Source organism: Quercus suber, unplaced genomic scaffold (assembly GCF_002906115.3).
Source record: "Quercus suber isolate HL8 unplaced genomic scaffold, Cork oak 2.0 scaffold_105, whole genome shotgun sequence".
Lineage (NCBI taxonomy): Eukaryota > Viridiplantae > Streptophyta > Magnoliopsida > Fagales > Fagaceae > Quercus > Quercus suber.
Genome location: NW_027069570.1, coordinates 862,083 through 879,138, shown reverse-complemented (window position 1 = coordinate 879,138; position 17,056 = coordinate 862,083). Strand labels below are relative to the sequence as shown.

Sequence of the window (17,056 nt, the reverse complement as noted above, 5' to 3'; positions counted from 1 at the left end):
AATTATTGAATTTATAATAATTTTAATAGCAAAAAGACATCTACTTTCAAATGAGATGTTATTGAATATTAATATTATACATTTTCAGACAGTCTGAAAAAAAAAATTAAAAATCAGTGCTGAGGTGGCAAGATCATACAAAGTATTTACTAGATACTACACCAATGGAGAGATGCCAAGCTGGCAGAGAGAAATACATATATACACACGCATGACACAACAAGATTTCGTTATCCGTTTCCAAACATTACAACCTCTTCACTACGCACTTCATAGCCATAGGACATGGCTTCTCTGCTTCTTTCACTTGGTAATCCACTTTTTTCACTTTATCTGTTACTTTTTTTTTCTTCTTCAAATTTCCTTACTTTTTAGTCATAATTCTGAAGTCAATGTGCATGTCACAAAATTATGAACTCTGTGTTTTTCTTTTCTTTCATTTTGCTTTTCTCATAATTCAGTAAGTTTGGGAATGTGATTCTGACCCAAATTGTAATGGAACTTATCCTCCACAGCTTCAGTTTTGGAAAAAAATGATGGGTTTTCTTTTTAAAGTCAATACAAATACTTATTGCCTGACAAATGTGTCTGGTTTTCTTGTAAAGAAAGTGGGATTCTAAGTGGGAATTTTGTTTTTGTTTTTTTTTTTTTTTTTTTAATGTTTTAATTTCAGTTTAATGGTTTTTTCTTAGAGTCTGGTTTTCTTGTAAAGAAAGTGGGATTCTAAGTGGGAATTTTGTTTTTGTTTTTTTTTTTTTTTTTTTAATGTTTTAATTTCAGTTTAATGGTTTTTTCTTAGCCACTTCACATTCTAGCCATAGAATTCCCTTTCTCAAACCTTAGAAGGTCCAAATGCTTGATAGATTAATCAAATTACTATGCTTAACTTTGCTATTTTGGAAATTATATATATAACCATCTGAACTTTGAAGCTCCACCTCCAAGTAGGCAGCTAATTCTGTTGGGGAGATAACATCTGTGGGGACTCCAATTGAGGCCTTGATATGAAATATAAGGACACCAGTTAACCCATTTAAGCTATGGGTGTGGGCTCAGTTATGTTTCGTGATTCTCATTATGTCATTCATTCAGGTTATGTTTGAATTTTCTGCGAAAATTGTATCATTCCTTTGTAATTTTGTGTTGTACATGACATTTCAATTTGGTTTAACATGCATTACAGAGCAGTGGAATCGGTAACTTTGATTAAATAAGAAAAATAGAAGCCAATAACTTCATGATCATTCTAGAGATGTGTAGCCCCTTATAGGCCTATGTTTATGACTGATCCAAGGTTACTTGTATCACTGCTGGAAATGCTTTGAATTGAGGTAGTTGGGCTGTGTCATGCAATGGAACTTTCGGCCATGAAAATGGGAATCATTGATCCCACGTTTAGCTCACTAGAAATCAAATAATTTGTTGAAAACAAATTCTTTCCTTTTCCTAAAAGATTGACTTCCATTTGGATTATGTTCCTTTCTAATGGCCATGAAGATGGATATATTTTCCTTAATAATCAGGAGAAGCTACCATGACCAGTTCAAATACATATTAAGAAATTAAGATGCTTGATATGATTTTTGTCAATCATTGAAAGAACTTCCTCTCTCTCGCACTTTGTTCATTTGTCTTGTTTTTAAATTCGTAGAATGCATTCCTATTATGTGATGTAAATTCATTTCTTGGTATTTTTATATTTCTTTGAAGGTAGGAATCATAGAATGCGAGTGAAATTATATATTTGATATAGAATTCTACCAGATCTTGTCAATGAGTGGGGTTCAAAAATATAACTGAGGTCTGACTTTTTGCAACTGTTGTTGTCACTGTTTAGTAGTGATATTCCTTCCTTTAACTATACTTCAACTGTCTTTTTTCTTTCCCAAACTCTATGTAGTTAATGAGTTTCCTCTTGTATCAGGTTCTGCTTTTGGCAAAGGTCTGTTTGCCAACCATCAAGGAATTTCTAGTGACAGGGTTCGAGGTCTAGTTGTGCGATGCTCAACTTTGGACCTTAAAGCTGAAGCTTCAAGGGCAAGTGAATGGAGAGATGAGTTCAATGTAATTAAGCGTAGGGATCTTATGGGATTGATTTTTGGATTGTCAGGCCTCTTTATAGACTCATTTGATGCCAAGGGAGCTGGCTTGCCCCCAGAGCAGAAGCCAAGACTATGTGATGATACTTGTGAGAAAGAGCTTGAAAATGTATGGTGAGATTACATGGCCCCCCTTAACTGCACAAAATATATTCTTCTTAGAAGTTCGTGTACCACTTGCTTTACCACTAAATGAAGTAGCATTTAACCATTTTTAGCAAGTCTCTCAAAAGGACTATAACTTAGAAGACGGCAATGTAATTACCATAACTTGAAAACATGGCTCACACTACTGTAGGTTAAACTTTGAAGTTTGCCTTAAAGACTAAAGCCCTTGGGGGTCCATGCCAAGAGTGTGGAGGATATATATGGCATACACCAAAGCTTAAGGCATGCCTTTCTGGGTACATTTCAGAAATATATGGTTTTTTGTTACCAATCAAACTTAAAATGTGCTTTTCTTTCATTTCTAGTCTTTTCCATATGATGTCACATCATCTAAGGTTATTTTATCTGGCTATAAATAATTATAATTCTTGCATGTAACACTAAATGCCTACCATATGTGAATAACACAATTTCTGACATGCTTATTACATGTCTTAAGTCCTAATGACAGGCACTGAGTGGTGTTTCAATGAATGAGGATTTGAAACCTGCTTTGCAATTAAGATTATCTGATTTTTTTTTTTTCCATTCTAAGATACTTTCAACCTCTTATGTCCATTTAAAACTTCCTTTTCCCCATTTAGAGTGAAGTTTCTTATGTACATTTACAAACCAATTCTGCGTTGTTCTATCTCTCTCTCAAACACACACACACACACACACACACAACCATTTCAATGGGTTGTCCCTCATTCTGTAAAATTTTTAGTACTCAACTTTTCTCTTTCTGTTTCCTTGCAACTCTCCAGTATTATACTAGACACAGTCATTCTGAAGGATACGTAAGCCAAAGTCTCACTCACTGTGGCTTAGTTCTCATGCTGCATGTTGTCTCAACATCTTACCTCTCACTTATTACATTACTGATTTCTACTCAACTTGGTCAAGTACTTACTGCACAGGACTATTTATTAGTACCAAATTAAGTTTAACTATGCAGTATGTCACTTAAACTTATTCTCTTGATATGAATGATGTCCATATTATCAACATTATCTGCTAAAGTCATGGATAGGATCCCGACAATTTTACATGAATGTCCACTCGATCCTACATGAATTCGACTGGAGGAATTGTTGTATGGTGCAAATCTGAAGGACACCCAATTAATTAACAAATTATGGAGGGTTCTTTGTTGCCTTCTTGGGCTACTACAATAATTTGGTATAAACTACTTTCATTATCTATAACCTTAATCTTTTTCCTACCATACTCAATAATGCCAAAGATTAAAATCGTAGACTCGTAGTGCAGTCTTGAGTGTGAGAAACATCCACTCAACTTCATGACAGTCCATATAATCAATGTGCATAGAGTTGCTGCAGATCAATATTATATGGGTATATACCTAGGAAGAAAATTATCATTATTCTAGTGACTATGTTGTGGGTTAAACATTTTCTTGTATGTTTAGATTACCTGTGATCATGATTAAGCATGAAATTAGTTTGATTTAATATAGTGTTGACTTCTATGAATGATGATTTGGTACTAAATGTTGGACTTGCTCTCTGATGAAGGTACCCATGGTAACTACAGAGTCTGGTTTGCAATATAAGGATATTAAAGTTGGTGAAGGCCCTAGTCCACCAGTTGGATTTCAGGTGTACAAATTAGCCTGGCTCACAAATTAGTGATTTTTTTTCTTTTTTCCTGCTAAGGCATTGGATAGCCAAGATATAACTTTAAGTAGCTATAAAATGGTTAATAAATTAGTTTCTGGCTTGCACAATGTAGTTTGTATCTGCTATTCAAGTAAGCATTGGATTTTTATGCTACATGAACTTCTTAAGAAGCTACACCAAATTTAGCTAAAGGATGGGTCACTAGGAATACATTGATGCTTGACTTGCACCTGAGCAATGTTCAGAATCAACTGGTGAATAGCATCTTCAGTGTGGCATAAGTTCATATGTCTTTCACTCTTAACTGCCCTCTATACAGTTGGAATATTTTGGGCATATCCATCAACCTCCAATTTAGGTAGAACTAATACTTGTGTATAGCCATTGCCTCAGCAGGTGCAGGTGCACGTGGAGTGATGAGACCTCTTACATAATACATGCATCCTTCTGGCAGCCTTCGTCCATCTAATCCTCTAGTCATTCTACATCTTTGGTTTCCTTCTTCCACAGCTTAACCCCTCTGTTAAAGATAGCTTACTATTTTTGTGTTACTTCTTAGTGGCTAAGCAGATCTGGTTGATATGCCTGACTGACAACCCATACTAATTGAAATTAAACTAGGCCTTTTGAGAACATACTTCCCTTAATACTGCCAGTTGAACTAGACAATGGTTAATAAAAAATTCATTATGAAAATAGTTTAGATTATCTTTTTTGTTGTGGGGTGGGGGAGTTGGATTATATCATTATCACAGCATATCAGAGAAACAGAAAAAGAGGGTCATATCACCTTTTTCTTATGTCTATACTTTTCTTGCCACTATATTAAGATTTATTCTTCATGTGTCTCTAACTTTTCTCATGCTGATGATCACAGGTGGCGGCTAATTACGTTGCCATGGTTCCATCTGGACAAATATTTGACAGGTAAGTAAAATAATTACAAGAAAATGTGACCAATTTCTCTTGCACAAATTAGATGATGCAGAACTTTAATGTATGTACTTGGACCTCTATAACATGTCTCATTTGTCATTAGTGGCTTAGAGATAGAATTTTTTTTAATGATTTCCAAAAAAAGTACTTAATTTTCACAAAAACATTATAACTTAATTATGTGCATTTTACCCAACTTAACAGGACTCAGATGATTCTCAAAAAAAAAAAAAAAAATAATAATAATAATAATAATAATAAAAAGGTCTCAGATGATCGTGACTACCAAAATTATGGAAGATTTTAATTATGGCTATCTTTGGCATTACTAACTAGCATGTATACATTGTTTGATAAACTAACCTGAAGGGAAATGTTTGGAGTCTTGAGACCCACATGCAAAAATTTTCTCTAAGGTTTCTTCCTTTAAATCCTGCAGTTCATTGGAGAAAGGTCTGCCTTACATTTTTCGTGTTGGCTCTGGTCAGGTAAGAGAAGTGATTGCATAATTTAAGCTCAATCCGAGCAAGTTTGGTGTTTTTCTGCTCAGTCTTCTAATTTCATACTCCTCATTGGCATATTATAATCTAAATGGGTATAACAGGTGATCAAGGGACTTGACGAAGGGATCCTGACCATGAAAATAGGAGGGAAGCGTCGACTCTACATTCCAGGATCAGTATGTTTAGCACTAGATGCTTCATATTCCAACATACTTTTACCTGTATAATTTCCATTTCCCTTGAGTGCTTTTGATGCTTAGCTGGGATAAAAAGGTGCAGCATCAATAATAGAAGTGTGCATTCTTATTCACCTAACCTTGCTTTTATGGCATTGGCCAATCATGCAGAAACAATGAACTTCTATTTCTTTCTCTTTGTTCTTCTGATGAACAAATACGAGGAAAATTTCTAACATTTAGGTGATTTTTTTTTTTTTTTAGTTGGCATTCCCGAAAGGTCTCACTTCAGCTCCGGAAGGCCAAGAGTGTCTGCAAATAGTCCAGTTGTTTTCGATGTAAGTTTGGAATACATCCCAGGCCTTGAATTGGAGGAAGAGTAAGAGAATTCTTGTCCGCAGTTTTCTTTCTTGGATTTTTTTGCCTTTGATAGATATAGGAGCTTGAAAACAGGTCCATGATTTGAGTACTTACATTGTATACTTCCATTAATTCATTTTTTACCACTAATACTGTACAAAAGCAGTATTTCTGCAGTTCTATGTAGCAACAATCAAAACAAGTCCATTAAATTTGCTTGACCATTTTCTTTTTTCAAGACAAGTCTACATTTCGACCCTGGATAGTGTTGTTAACTGATTGGAGGTTTGCACACTTCAACTTGTGCCAATGAACATGCTTAAAATGAAGGCCACGAAAATCTAGTCCTACAAATTTGCGACTCCTGGCAAGAAAAGTTTGTCTAAGCTCCATTTTGTTTCGACGTAAACCATTTTTTGGAAAGGAATGGAATTGTAAAACCTGATACCTACTAAACACCATTTAGAAATAAAATGTGATGGAAGAATTTTGGCCATTTTGTCTAGGAACTTCGAGGATTCAATTCAACTAAAGTAAAATTGGCTGAATGATCTAGCCTAGGACTGCAGCGTAGTAGGTTACATGGTGGAATAACATTCATAAGAAATGAAGTGCTTAAAGATCTCCTAACATGAAAGGAGATGAGCTACAAATAGATTATTGGGTTCTATGCTGTGTACTAAACGCAACTGATTCTTATAGCACTAAATGGTAGAAATTCAACCATATCCAAAATAAAATTTTACTATGTCTATTCTATTTGGAATAGAATGAAATTGAGATAAATCATAAATTGAAGAAAAAAAGACACAATATACCCCCACTTTAATGTAACTCAAAACTCCCGTATTTTAGGTGAAAATACATCACTAATTTTGTTGCATTTATGATTGTCAAGGATGTTTAATGTTGTTCTATAGGAGATTCTATGTTTTAAGGAGAAACTACAGTAAGTTTTTGTGTACTAATTCGGGAAAATTTTAAATCTCGTTATGTTTTGGTTTAGTAATTAATATTTTGTGCACGGTAATTTTAAATGTAATGATTACTTGGTTGAAATAAGAGACAAATTGAAAATCCACACGGCCTTTGATTAAAATATGAGAGAAAATTCATACTACCTTTTTCTTAAAACTAAAATTATGGATCAACATCGTATTCTTCATTTGTGATTTAAAAAATTGAATTTTACCTCCCAATCTGAATACATAAAGACTGGAAATTAAAGTAAATACAATTAGATTTATAGATCTCATATAAATAAAGTATAAAACCTTTTAAGTCATAAACTCACATTTTAAGAATGGAAAAAGTTTTTTTTTTTTTTTTTTGGTAATTTTTTTAAGAGGATATTTTTTACCATTATTCGGTATTAATTGTGCCAACTGTTTAGGGCTATCCATGTGAACATCACATTTAATCTAAAGTACTACGACTTGAATCACAACTCTCGAACTTGCAATGGTGGTGATGGTTCAAGGGACTCCTGTCATCAGATTGCCACCCTTCACTAGTTTTTTTTTTTATTATTTTTTATTTTATAATTTGATAATAACCCATTAACCCCACATATAAATTATACTATATCATCAACTGAATTTGGAGGGAATTTGTAAGATAGCATTAGGGAGGGAAAGAATATAATAAGTTGACATGGGTGAGGAAGGATACTGGGAACTAGTATCTCGAGTTTTAGAGTCTTGATTTCTATCTAAATATCGAGTTTCAAATACTCGAATTTCACTTGCTGATCTGGGTATTTTTTGCCTCATAGATCTCGAGTCTTATAGACTCGAGTTTGTAAAAAGTAAATCCGAGTCTTCAAGACTCAATTTCTATAGTGAATCAGACCCAAACAAATCAGATCGAGCAGGAACAGAGAGAAACAGAGAATAGAGGGGCAGAGGCAAAGAACGGAGGAACAGATCAGGAAGGAAGAAGAAGAAGAAGATGAGGAGGAAGAGAGGAAGAAGAACATAGGACTAGATTGGGAACAAAGGACTAGATCGGGCAGGAACTCAGATCTGAAAGGAAGACTTAAATGTGGAAGGAAGAAGAAAAGAACTGAGGAAGAAGATATAGGAATTTTTTTTTCGTTTAACATTATTTTTGAAATATTTTAATTAGTTGTCAGATTTCAAAACTATGTAGCAAACTAGTATCTCTAGTTTCTAAAACTCAAGTTCAAAGATGGAACTCGAGTTTTTAAAACTCAAGTTGCATGTGTAGGCAAACTGATGTGGAAAAAAAAATCCACGTGTAAATCGAGTATTTAAAACTCGATTTCCATTGTTCTTCTTATTCTTCTTTTTTTTTTTCACCTGGTCCGTTCTTCTTCTTTGTTTTTCTTGGTTCTTCTTCTGCAGGTTCCTTTCTTTTTTGTGCTTGGGTTCTTCATGTTCTTCTATGGGTTTCTTTCTTCTTCATGTTCTTTCTATTCTCGTGGGGACTGTTCTTCTTCTTCCTCTGTGAGTCACTTCATCTTCTTTTCTTCTTCAATTTTAGATCTTCTTTCTTCTTCAGATTCTTTTTCTTATTCTATGAAACTCAAGTCTTTAAGACTCAAGTTCTATGTGGCAAAAATATCTCCATGTCAACAATCGATCTCGAGTCTTTGAGGCTTGATTTTTTCGCCGAATTTGAGTTTTAAATACTCGAGATGCTAGTTTTCTAAATGGTTTCAAAATCTTTCTAACTAATGATATTCTATCTCCTCACTATGTTAGTTTGCAAATTCCCTCAAGACTCATACGTGGAAGAAGAAGAAGGGAAACTCAAGTTTTAAATACTCGATTCCCACGTGGGTTTTTTTCCACCTAATCCTCCCATCACATGCAATTGGAGTCTTAGAAACTCGAGTTCAAATTTGAACTCGAGTTTTAGAGTATTGAGATACTAGAGTTTTAGAGTATTGAGATACTAGTTTGCTTTATAGTTTGCAAACCTGACAACTAACTAAAATATTTAAAAAAATAATGTTAAAAGGAAAAAAAAATTCCTGAATTTGTCTATTTTGTCAGTGGGAGGCCAATATTTGTTCTGTTCTTACTGACAGCTTTAGATAATGCCACGTGTCACAATGAACAAAATTTACAAACCCAAAAACTAAAAACCAAAAACTAGAAGTAATTTACAGAAACGGCCACCAAAGCCAGAGTCCCTAGCCTGACAAACTAAGAAAAACCGAAGTTGCTACGCCTAGCGCGTAGACCCCAATCGCGGTCCCTACCAGGTCCTTCCCAGACCGAGTCACGGCCCCGATTCCAGCGATCCCAGCGATTCCAATCGGCACTCGGCACATCAACGCTTTCCCAGCGTTCACCACCACAGCGTTAGCGAACAGCTCCACGGCCCATTTCTTGAATGGGGTCGACCCAATAACGACGGTGGACTCGTCCTCCTGGGCTTTCGACGAGGAGCGAGTCACGGCTCGGAAAGCCGAGTCGACCTGGGACCGAGTCGGGGGTGATGGGACCCACTTGACGATAAGAGGGTGGGGCCGGAGCGTGGAGAGCGTGCGGTGGATGTGGTCGGAGGCGGTGGCGAGTTGGTAGGGGAAGACTCCTGGGAAAGCGTGCTGAGTCATGGTGAGGCAGTGGGTGTAGGCTGAGTCGCAGGCTGAGTCGAACTCGGACGAGTTGGACAGTGAGGTACCAACTCGCTTCGAAGCTGATATGCCCATCTCTCTCTCTCTCTCTCTCTCTCTCTGTTTGGTGTGAGGCAGAGAGAGGGTAGAGAGGAGAGGAGATAATGTTGTTTGCACGTGTGCATTTATGAGTGTGAGTTATAGTTCGTTCTTGTTTGATGAAAGTACTCTTTTGCCCCTTTTCAACTTACCTAAAAAAATTGAGTTCTTACTTTTTTATCTTTTACTCTACAAAAACTATTATTGAGACTCTTGAAGATATTTTATTTACTTTTTAAGCATAAATAATACTCGATACTTTAACAACTTTTTTGGTGTATATAAATATAATTGCGACAATGCAATCATTGTGAAATGTGTACAATCAAAATTAGTTACTGGATGTATGTAGAGAGATCAAAATTCTTTGATGGGATTTAATTCTAATTTTCCAATCCATCCAGCTAATTGAGAAAAATATAGGCCATTTATGCTTAGGAGCAAATTGGATTTGTCCAAACCTTATTAGCGATATTTGAAAAAAAATATTTTACCCAATTCAAGAATTTCAAGGCTATAAATCCTTTACTTATTTTACATTCATTTTTTGTTTTATTTTTATTTTTTTTCATTGCAATCATTTATCTTTAATTCATATTCATCTAATTAGAGCTTTAAGTCCATCGAAACAATGGTATTTTGAAAAGTATAAAAATATTAGGAAAATTGCAATCAACCTTCTTGTGATTTGGTGGAATCAGAGATTAATTCAAAAATTTTCAATTATTACAATTAATCCCTAGGATTTGATTTATAATAAATCATTAGGATAAATCCAAAGTATACTAACCGATTTTTTTTTTCTTTTTTTGAATAGCCCAACGATTTTATTTTATTCTAATCTTTAGGGGTGAAAATATTAATTGAAAAAAAAAATTGTGGAACTAACTTATTATTGGCTCAAACTAATAGGAATAATTTTTTTTTTTTTGTCTAGAAAATGCAAAATTTGTTAATTTTAAGATAACTTGACCTTTCCATTTAATCCAAACTTTATGCATCGAATGTACCAATTGAAAAATTATGTACTAATTTGTGATAATGCCCAATCCCAGAGGATAAATTGTAATTTACCCAAAATACTAAAGCTGAAACTATAAAACTATAAAAGGTAAGATTAAACGGAACTAGACAAATGAAAATGAAATCCAGTGTAATGGGCTCTCTGGAATTCCAATTCCCTCAACTGGGTTTTCTCCAAAACCTCTCCAAACCCCACTCACGATGCTCTTCCACGGTCACCTTTGGGCTTAGAGGCGGACCCAGAAAGCCTCTGTGGAGGAAAAGTGTTCTGTCATCAGAAACCATTCAAGTAGTCCATTCCTTGAAGCTAGCCAAGTCATCCACATCCAGATTACAACAGGTTTTTAGTGGCAGACTCAGCAGGCTCTTGAAGGCAGACTTGTTGGACACCTTGGCTGAACTCCATAGACAAAATGAGTTGGACTTAGCCCTCAAGGTATATATTGCTCGTTCTTGGTTGAATATAAATTGCTTTTGTGTTTGTATTAGAATATATGAGCATATGTTAGTATGACTTGATGCCCCTCTGAGTACTGCTTTTTGTTATGAAAAATGCTAAAGTTTACAAATTTTACTACAAAATATTTACAAGATGTGGCAATGAATGAGAATGGTAAACTTCGACCACATAATAAATGAATGTTTAAATAAGTTTTTAGTGATCGGTATTGGTGACATATCAGTTTGTAAGGTTTAAGTACTAAAATTTGTAGTATTCCTAGCAGCTGCATCACTCTTGTTATATATATATATATATATATGTGCGCGCGCGCGTGTTTTTTAGATTAATTTGGCATGGGATTTTTAACTGATACTATGATAAATTATTAGTTGTCTCAAAAGCTTAAGGTGAATGGAAAGGATTAATTTGATCATTTTACCATTATTATAACATAATTTGCACGTGTCTAATGTATGTGTGTATGGAAATTAGCCTTGTTTTGTTCCTCTAAGGAGAATCTGATGCATTTTCTAATAGGTATATATTTATTGTGTGACAAAGTATTTATGGTTATTTGGAGAATTTAGGCTTGATGTTGGAAATACTACTAAGGAAATATAGGATTGAAAAGATTTGGTTGGATTTTAATTAATATGGTTAAAACTTGAATGACTGACTTGCAGATTTCTTGGAATGTGGTAGAATTTTAACTTTCTTGTATATGAAAAACAAATATTAAGAAAATTCAAGATGTCGAAATGCCAATTGAAATTTTGAAAGCTGATTTAATTCAATGTTGTTTTCCATTTGTAACAACCATGAGCATTCAATTGTGCTAGAATTACAATTTGGGTAGATTGTATAATTCAAAACTTTGATAATTTGAAACTAATAAAACTGAAGAAAATGTCTGTTTTTGTTAGTTTAGTACCACGAGCCTTGCCTTTTTTTTTTCTCAGAAATAGTTCACTGTTATGATCATCTTTGTGAATAGTCCTTTCTTCTGTATTAGGTTTCGTTATTGAGCGTTCTTGTCATCAGATAGTGTACTTGTTAGCAGATATTTTGTTCAGGTTTTAAGAGATATAAGCAAAATGGGGAATACTCTCTAAAAAGAAAATATGTATCTCTTGACCTATTTTATTCAGAGAATTTCCATATTGTATGATATCAATGGCTTTGATCTGATCTGATTTTCTTTAATGATACTTGTTAGTTGGGGTAACTTCTAGTTTTTGGCTGTCAAGCCAGGTAACTTCTTTGGTAAACAACTTAAGTGGTTTGCCAATACAGTTGCACAAATTAAATAAGTATTGCTTTGGGGAATATCTTGAAGCATTTAGAACAGAATGGCTGGTTCCTTGTCCTTGTGGTTGAACTGCCAATTTAAAAGTTTCCAAAATGCTGACTCCAATTAAGATAGCCGTATGACTAAGTTCTGGCCTACTTCTAAGTGTTTAATTTGCCCAATTCTGTTATCTGTTGAATATCCTTTCTTTTGAATTTTGTATTTTATCTGAATATAAATCAGGTTTTAGGTCTTCCAATTTGTGCGCAAGGAAGAGTGGTATCAACCGGATCTGCCCTTGTACTGTGACATGATTCTATTGTTGGGAAAGAACAAATTGATTGACATGGCTGAAGAGTTCTTTTCTGAACTAAAGAAAGAAGGCTTACAGCCCAACACAAGGGCTTTTGCTGAGATGATTGGGGCATATATACGAGTGGATAGGATAGAAAAGGCAATGGAGACATATGAATTGATGAAGGCATCAGGTTGTGCCCCAGATAGATTGACATTTATGATATTGATAAGGAACCTTGAGAAGGCAGGAAAAGAAGAACTTGCAGAAATGGTAAAGAAGGAATGTGTTGAATATGTTGATTCGCCTGAGAGATTCCTGGAAGAAGTTGAACAGCATGTAAGGATTTTAAGTCTTTATGCACTCCAAGTTTTTTTTTTTTAATAGTACATATGAATCTAATTTTTTCTATGCATCCTTATTAATATATTGAAATATAGCTGTGTTCTCCTACTGCTATATGGAGGAAAATCTGCATCAGAAGAATCTTTCTCACGCGTCATTTATAAAAGGCATAGATGCAATGGAGCTGGAAACCCTCTATTGATATTTCTAAGGATAGATTAAGCCTCTAATCTGTGGACAATTTTGAACCTAGTCATTAGGTTTTATCCCAATCATTTTCCCTTGTCTTCTCTTGCTCCTTTCCACATATCTTCTAGTCCTTTCAAACTGTCTTTTGCCCTTTAACATTATATAATTACCAAGATGAAACCAACGTTCTTTGGACCAAAGGGTATCCCCAACTCTCTTACACAAGCAGTAGAGGATGAGATCACGGGTCAATATTGTATAGGTATTTGAAGCCAATGGGATATTTTCTTATCCTCACACATGTTTATTTAAGTAGGACAAGGCACAGTCATAAATAACACCTTTTTTTTTTTCAATTTAACATTGTGCTTCAGCTAAAAAGCTATGAATTAGAAAGCCTAAGCTATTTCAAGTTATACCTGACAGCAGTACCTATCAAAAAAATAAAATAGTTATACCTGACAGTAGTAATTTTTAGCATTTGCAACGTGGAAAGGAAGCAAGTTTGTTATTTCACAAGCACTTAGAAAGCCTAAACACTGTTCTGTTAATCTCACTATTTTAGTAGCTGAATAAAAGAAGCATTTATTACTTTAATTAATAGTTTTTCTCCTTTAAAACAAGCACTTCTCAATTTGGTCTGAAAAATATAAAAACTTCTGAGGGGCATTCGCTTTTGCATATAATATATATATATATATATATTTTAAGGGGGGGGGGGGGGTGGGGTGTAAAAAGTTTGTTTTAAGTTTAATTTTTCAGCTTGTTTCCTATCATTAGAAAAAAGCTGACAAACTTGGTGGACACATAAAGGATATCCTTTCTTTTAATTTATATGCTAAGCAAGAACAATTAATGTAGAGTGGTGTAGCTTCAAATGGATTCACATTCGTGAATGTGGCAATGTTTCTCCAAAAGCTTATGAATTGTTTGTCCTCATTCATATTTTGTTTAGACCAAGTATCTGACTTTGGCCACTTCTATTGTTTCAGCAAAAGAGGAAATCATTCAATCTTGCGTGAAAACTTCCAGTGCTTGGACTGCAAACTTTAGATTGGTCTACTTTAGTACATTTAGCAGCCGTGAGCAACAGACATAGCCAGGCTCTCATTGTAGCTTGTTGTCAACAGATTAGAGATTATGAAGAGTCATTTTGAAATATGATTTGGCAGTGTTATTGTTATTTTAATAAATGCTGCACATCTGTAGGCCTTACCTTTGTCAATACTTATGTAGCTATCTTGATTCTTCATTTGATATCAGGAATAACTTCATGTAGTAAGAGGTTCTAGATATACATGGGGTGTTTTATTCCTGTAGTAATTCATATGATCATTTCGGATATCTCTAATGTTTCTATTGAGAGTTCTTATAGGAATGGAATGAAATGAGTAAATTATAGAAGTATAAAATGAATGGAATTAGAATGGGTAGATTATAGAGGAACTCCATGTTTTATTAACATGCAGCATGATAATTGTTTGGCTACACTGTTGGATGCAAATCATAAGATTCTTTTTCTTGTTTAATTTACCTCATGTATTAGTTGCTGCCTTGTTGGGTACAGGCTCAAAGGTAAATAACAGGCTATTGTTGTTTTGTCTGCCTTTCCATTTTATTTTTACCCAACTGATAGGATCTGAAGTTTTGAACTTGCTACAAGTTTTGGTTGTTAAACAAAAAGGAAAAAAGAATTTGGATTTTAATTCTTTGTTATTATTATTAGTAGTAGTAGTAAGTTACATACGCATCTAGTGGATTAAACCTCACATTCCGATCAATTATTATGGAAGAAGGAAGTATTAGTTGATACTGTTGAATTATAGCTCATTGAATTAAGTTCTAATTCTTATTGCTTGGCATGATGCAGAAAGCCTTTTCTTGTTAGGGGTCTACATCCTTCTCGATAAAATGGTGGCTCAACCACTCAACCTCGCACTATATCTTCCAAATGTTTTGTTTGGCCATGTTCAGGGAGAGTGATCAATGCACTAGTGATTAGTGAGTTTATTTAAGTTGCGAGAATGAATAAAGGTAAAGAAAGACTAGAAAAACTAGTAGAAGTAATAGAAAATTACATGTCAATCAAAAAAATGACAAAGTATGACTTCTTCATGTGACCAACTCTTACACTTTTACCGTTGTTGAGAGGATCTATAAATGGCTCCAAAAAAATTGGAACTAGGACTTTGTTGGAATTTTTTTTCCAAATAACCTTAAATATCAAACCATTTCGTTAGTTGTCACGTTTTAAAATAATGTGGAAAACTAGCATCTCGAGTGTCTAAAACTCGAGTTTCTAAGTCTCGATTTGTAAGCGGTGGCATCTGATGTGAAAAAATATCCATGTGAAACTTGAGTTTTTAAGACTTGAGTTTCACAGTTTTTTTTTTTTTTTTTTTCCTTTCCTCTTCTACGCGTTCTTCTTCCTCGCGTGCGTTTTATTTTTTCCTTCTTCTTCTACGTTCTTTGACGCTGAGATGAGATGCATAGAATCTAAAAATTAGAGTCCAAAAAGAATTATGTAAGGACCCACCATCTTCACCATTTCCTTAAGGTCCTATGGCACCAGCAAAAAAAAAAAAAAAACTTAAACCCATAAATTGAGATGAACATCAGACCCATAAATTTACATGAAATCCAAAAAATGAAATGAACATCAAACCCATAAATTAACATCAAACAACAAACCCAAAAAAATTACATCAAACCCACAAATTCACAACCCATAAATAAACATATAGAGAGATCAAGCAACAAACCTACTGAGATGAACAACCCAGAACCCATAAGCAGCTCCTTATTTCAGTCATCAACAAACCCAGATCGGCTCACCTAGTGTTCAATCGACCAGATCGTCTCTTCGTTCTTCCTTTGTTTTTAGGAGCTCCAGATCATTATTCCTCTGTTTTTCTTCAAAATCGAGTCTTAAAGACTCGGTTTTGTTTTTTAGAAATCGAGATCTATGTGGCATCATACTGCCAACTCACCAAGTGGGAATCGAGTCTTTAACCCTCAAGTTTTAGATTGAAATCGACTCTATGAAACTCAAGATGCTAATTTATAGAATTCTTTCAAACGTTTGTTAACCTATGATATTGTTTCCCCTCACTATGCTAGGCTGCAAATATCCTTGACTTTGTTGTGTTTACTCATCTCATATCTCGTGCAAATTTCAAATGTAATGAAACATTCTTCGCAAATAGGGTATGTTGTGTTTATTTTGTAGTTTTTTTTTTTTTTTTTTGGTTGCCCTACCCTACCTAAAGTTGTAAGCTCGCATTTGGAAGAATCCATACCCAATGAAATTTTGAACTGACATATCGACTGAAAATGGTTAATTATGATTACTGGACCTCTCTTCAGCCTTCGGGCCACGGATGTAGGCAAATGCGCACTTTACCATGTACAAAAACATTGAGCATATTAAGCACTGTCAACAACACAAAAACTGTTATATCAATTGAATTATTGTTATTATTTTAAAGCGTCTAGGGAGACAAGCACACACCATCTTCACCATTTCCTTAAGGTCCCATGGCACCAGCCAAAAAAAAAAAAAAAAAAAATCTTAAACCCATAAATTGAGATGAACATCAGACCCATAAATTTACATGAAATCCAAAAAATGAAATGAACATCAAACCCATAAATTAACATCAAACAACAAACCCAAAAAAATTACATCAAATCCACAAATTTACAACCCAGAAATAAACATATAGAAAGATCAAGCAACAAACCCACTGAGATGAACAACCCAGAACCCATAAACAACTCCTTATTTCAGTCATCAACAAACCCAGATCGGCTCACCCAACGTTCAATCAACCAGATCGTCTCTTTGTTCTTCCTTTGTTTTTAGGAGCTCCAGATCATTATTCCTCTGTTTTTCTTCAAAATCGAGTCTTAAAGACTCGGT

General features: G+C 34.5%; 3 protein-coding genes across 3 annotated transcripts; 2 read left to right on the top strand and 1 right to left on the bottom strand.

Annotated features, from left to right (window-relative positions):
• The first annotated feature begins 212 nt into the window (after positions 1 to 212).
• On the top strand, positions 213 to 6,102 carry LOC112029946 (peptidyl-prolyl cis-trans isomerase FKBP16-3, chloroplastic). Its single transcript, XM_065775133.1, has 7 exons — positions 213 to 310; positions 1,925 to 2,208; positions 3,788 to 3,871; positions 4,770 to 4,819; positions 5,268 to 5,316; positions 5,433 to 5,507; positions 5,772 to 6,102. Exons 1-7 carry the CDS (start codon positions 286 to 288, stop codon positions 5,847 to 5,849), a joined length of 645 nt encoding a protein of 214 aa, XP_065631205.1. The 5' UTR covers positions 213 to 285; the 3' UTR covers positions 5,850 to 6,102.
• Positions 6,103 to 8,845: 2,743 nt separating this feature from the next.
• Positions 8,846 to 9,629, bottom strand: LOC112012708 (uncharacterized). The gene has a single exon (XM_024045100.2). It carries the CDS (start codon positions 9,547 to 9,549, stop codon positions 9,028 to 9,030), a length of 522 nt encoding a protein of 173 aa, XP_023900868.1. The 5' UTR covers positions 9,550 to 9,629; the 3' UTR covers positions 8,846 to 9,027.
• Positions 9,630 to 10,660: 1,031 nt separating this feature from the next.
• LOC112012710 (pentatricopeptide repeat-containing protein At1g62350) lies at positions 10,661 to 14,478 on the top strand. Its single transcript, XM_024045101.2, has 3 exons — positions 10,661 to 11,011; positions 12,556 to 12,939; positions 14,127 to 14,478. Exons 1-3 carry the CDS (start codon positions 10,688 to 10,690, stop codon positions 14,154 to 14,156), a joined length of 738 nt encoding a protein of 245 aa, XP_023900869.1. The 5' UTR covers positions 10,661 to 10,687; the 3' UTR covers positions 14,157 to 14,478.
• Positions 14,479 to 17,056: the final 2,578 nt, after the last annotated feature.

What these genes read in the sequence shown, in the direction of transcription:
- LOC112029946 (XM_065775133.1), top strand. Translation starts at nt 286, where the DNA reads ATGGCTTCTCTGCTTCTTTCACTTG. An exon ending in GTCCACCAGTTGGATTTCAG is followed by an intron (nt 3,872 to 4,769) that starts GTGTACAAATTA and finishes TGATGATCACAG; the next exon opens with GTGGCGGCTAATTACGTTGC. An exon ending in TTCGTGTTGGCTCTGGTCAG is followed by an intron (nt 5,317 to 5,432) that starts GTAAGAGAAGTG and finishes TGGGTATAACAG; the next exon opens with GTGATCAAGGGACTTGACGA.
- LOC112012708 (XM_024045100.2), bottom strand. Translation starts at nt 9,549, where the DNA reads ATGGGCATATCAGCTTCGAAGCGAGTTGGTACCTCACTGTCCAACTCG.
- LOC112012710 (XM_024045101.2), top strand. Translation starts at nt 10,688, where the DNA reads ATGAAAATGAAATCCAGTGTAATGGGCTCTCTGGAATTCCAATTCCCT. An exon ending in AGTTGGACTTAGCCCTCAAG is followed by an intron (nt 11,012 to 12,555) that starts GTATATATTGCT and finishes ATCAGGTTTTAG; the next exon opens with GTCTTCCAATTTGTGCGCAA. An exon ending in TGGAAGAAGTTGAACAGCAT is followed by an intron (nt 12,940 to 14,126) that starts GTAAGGATTTTA and finishes CTATTGTTTCAG; the next exon opens with CAAAAGAGGAAATCATTCAA.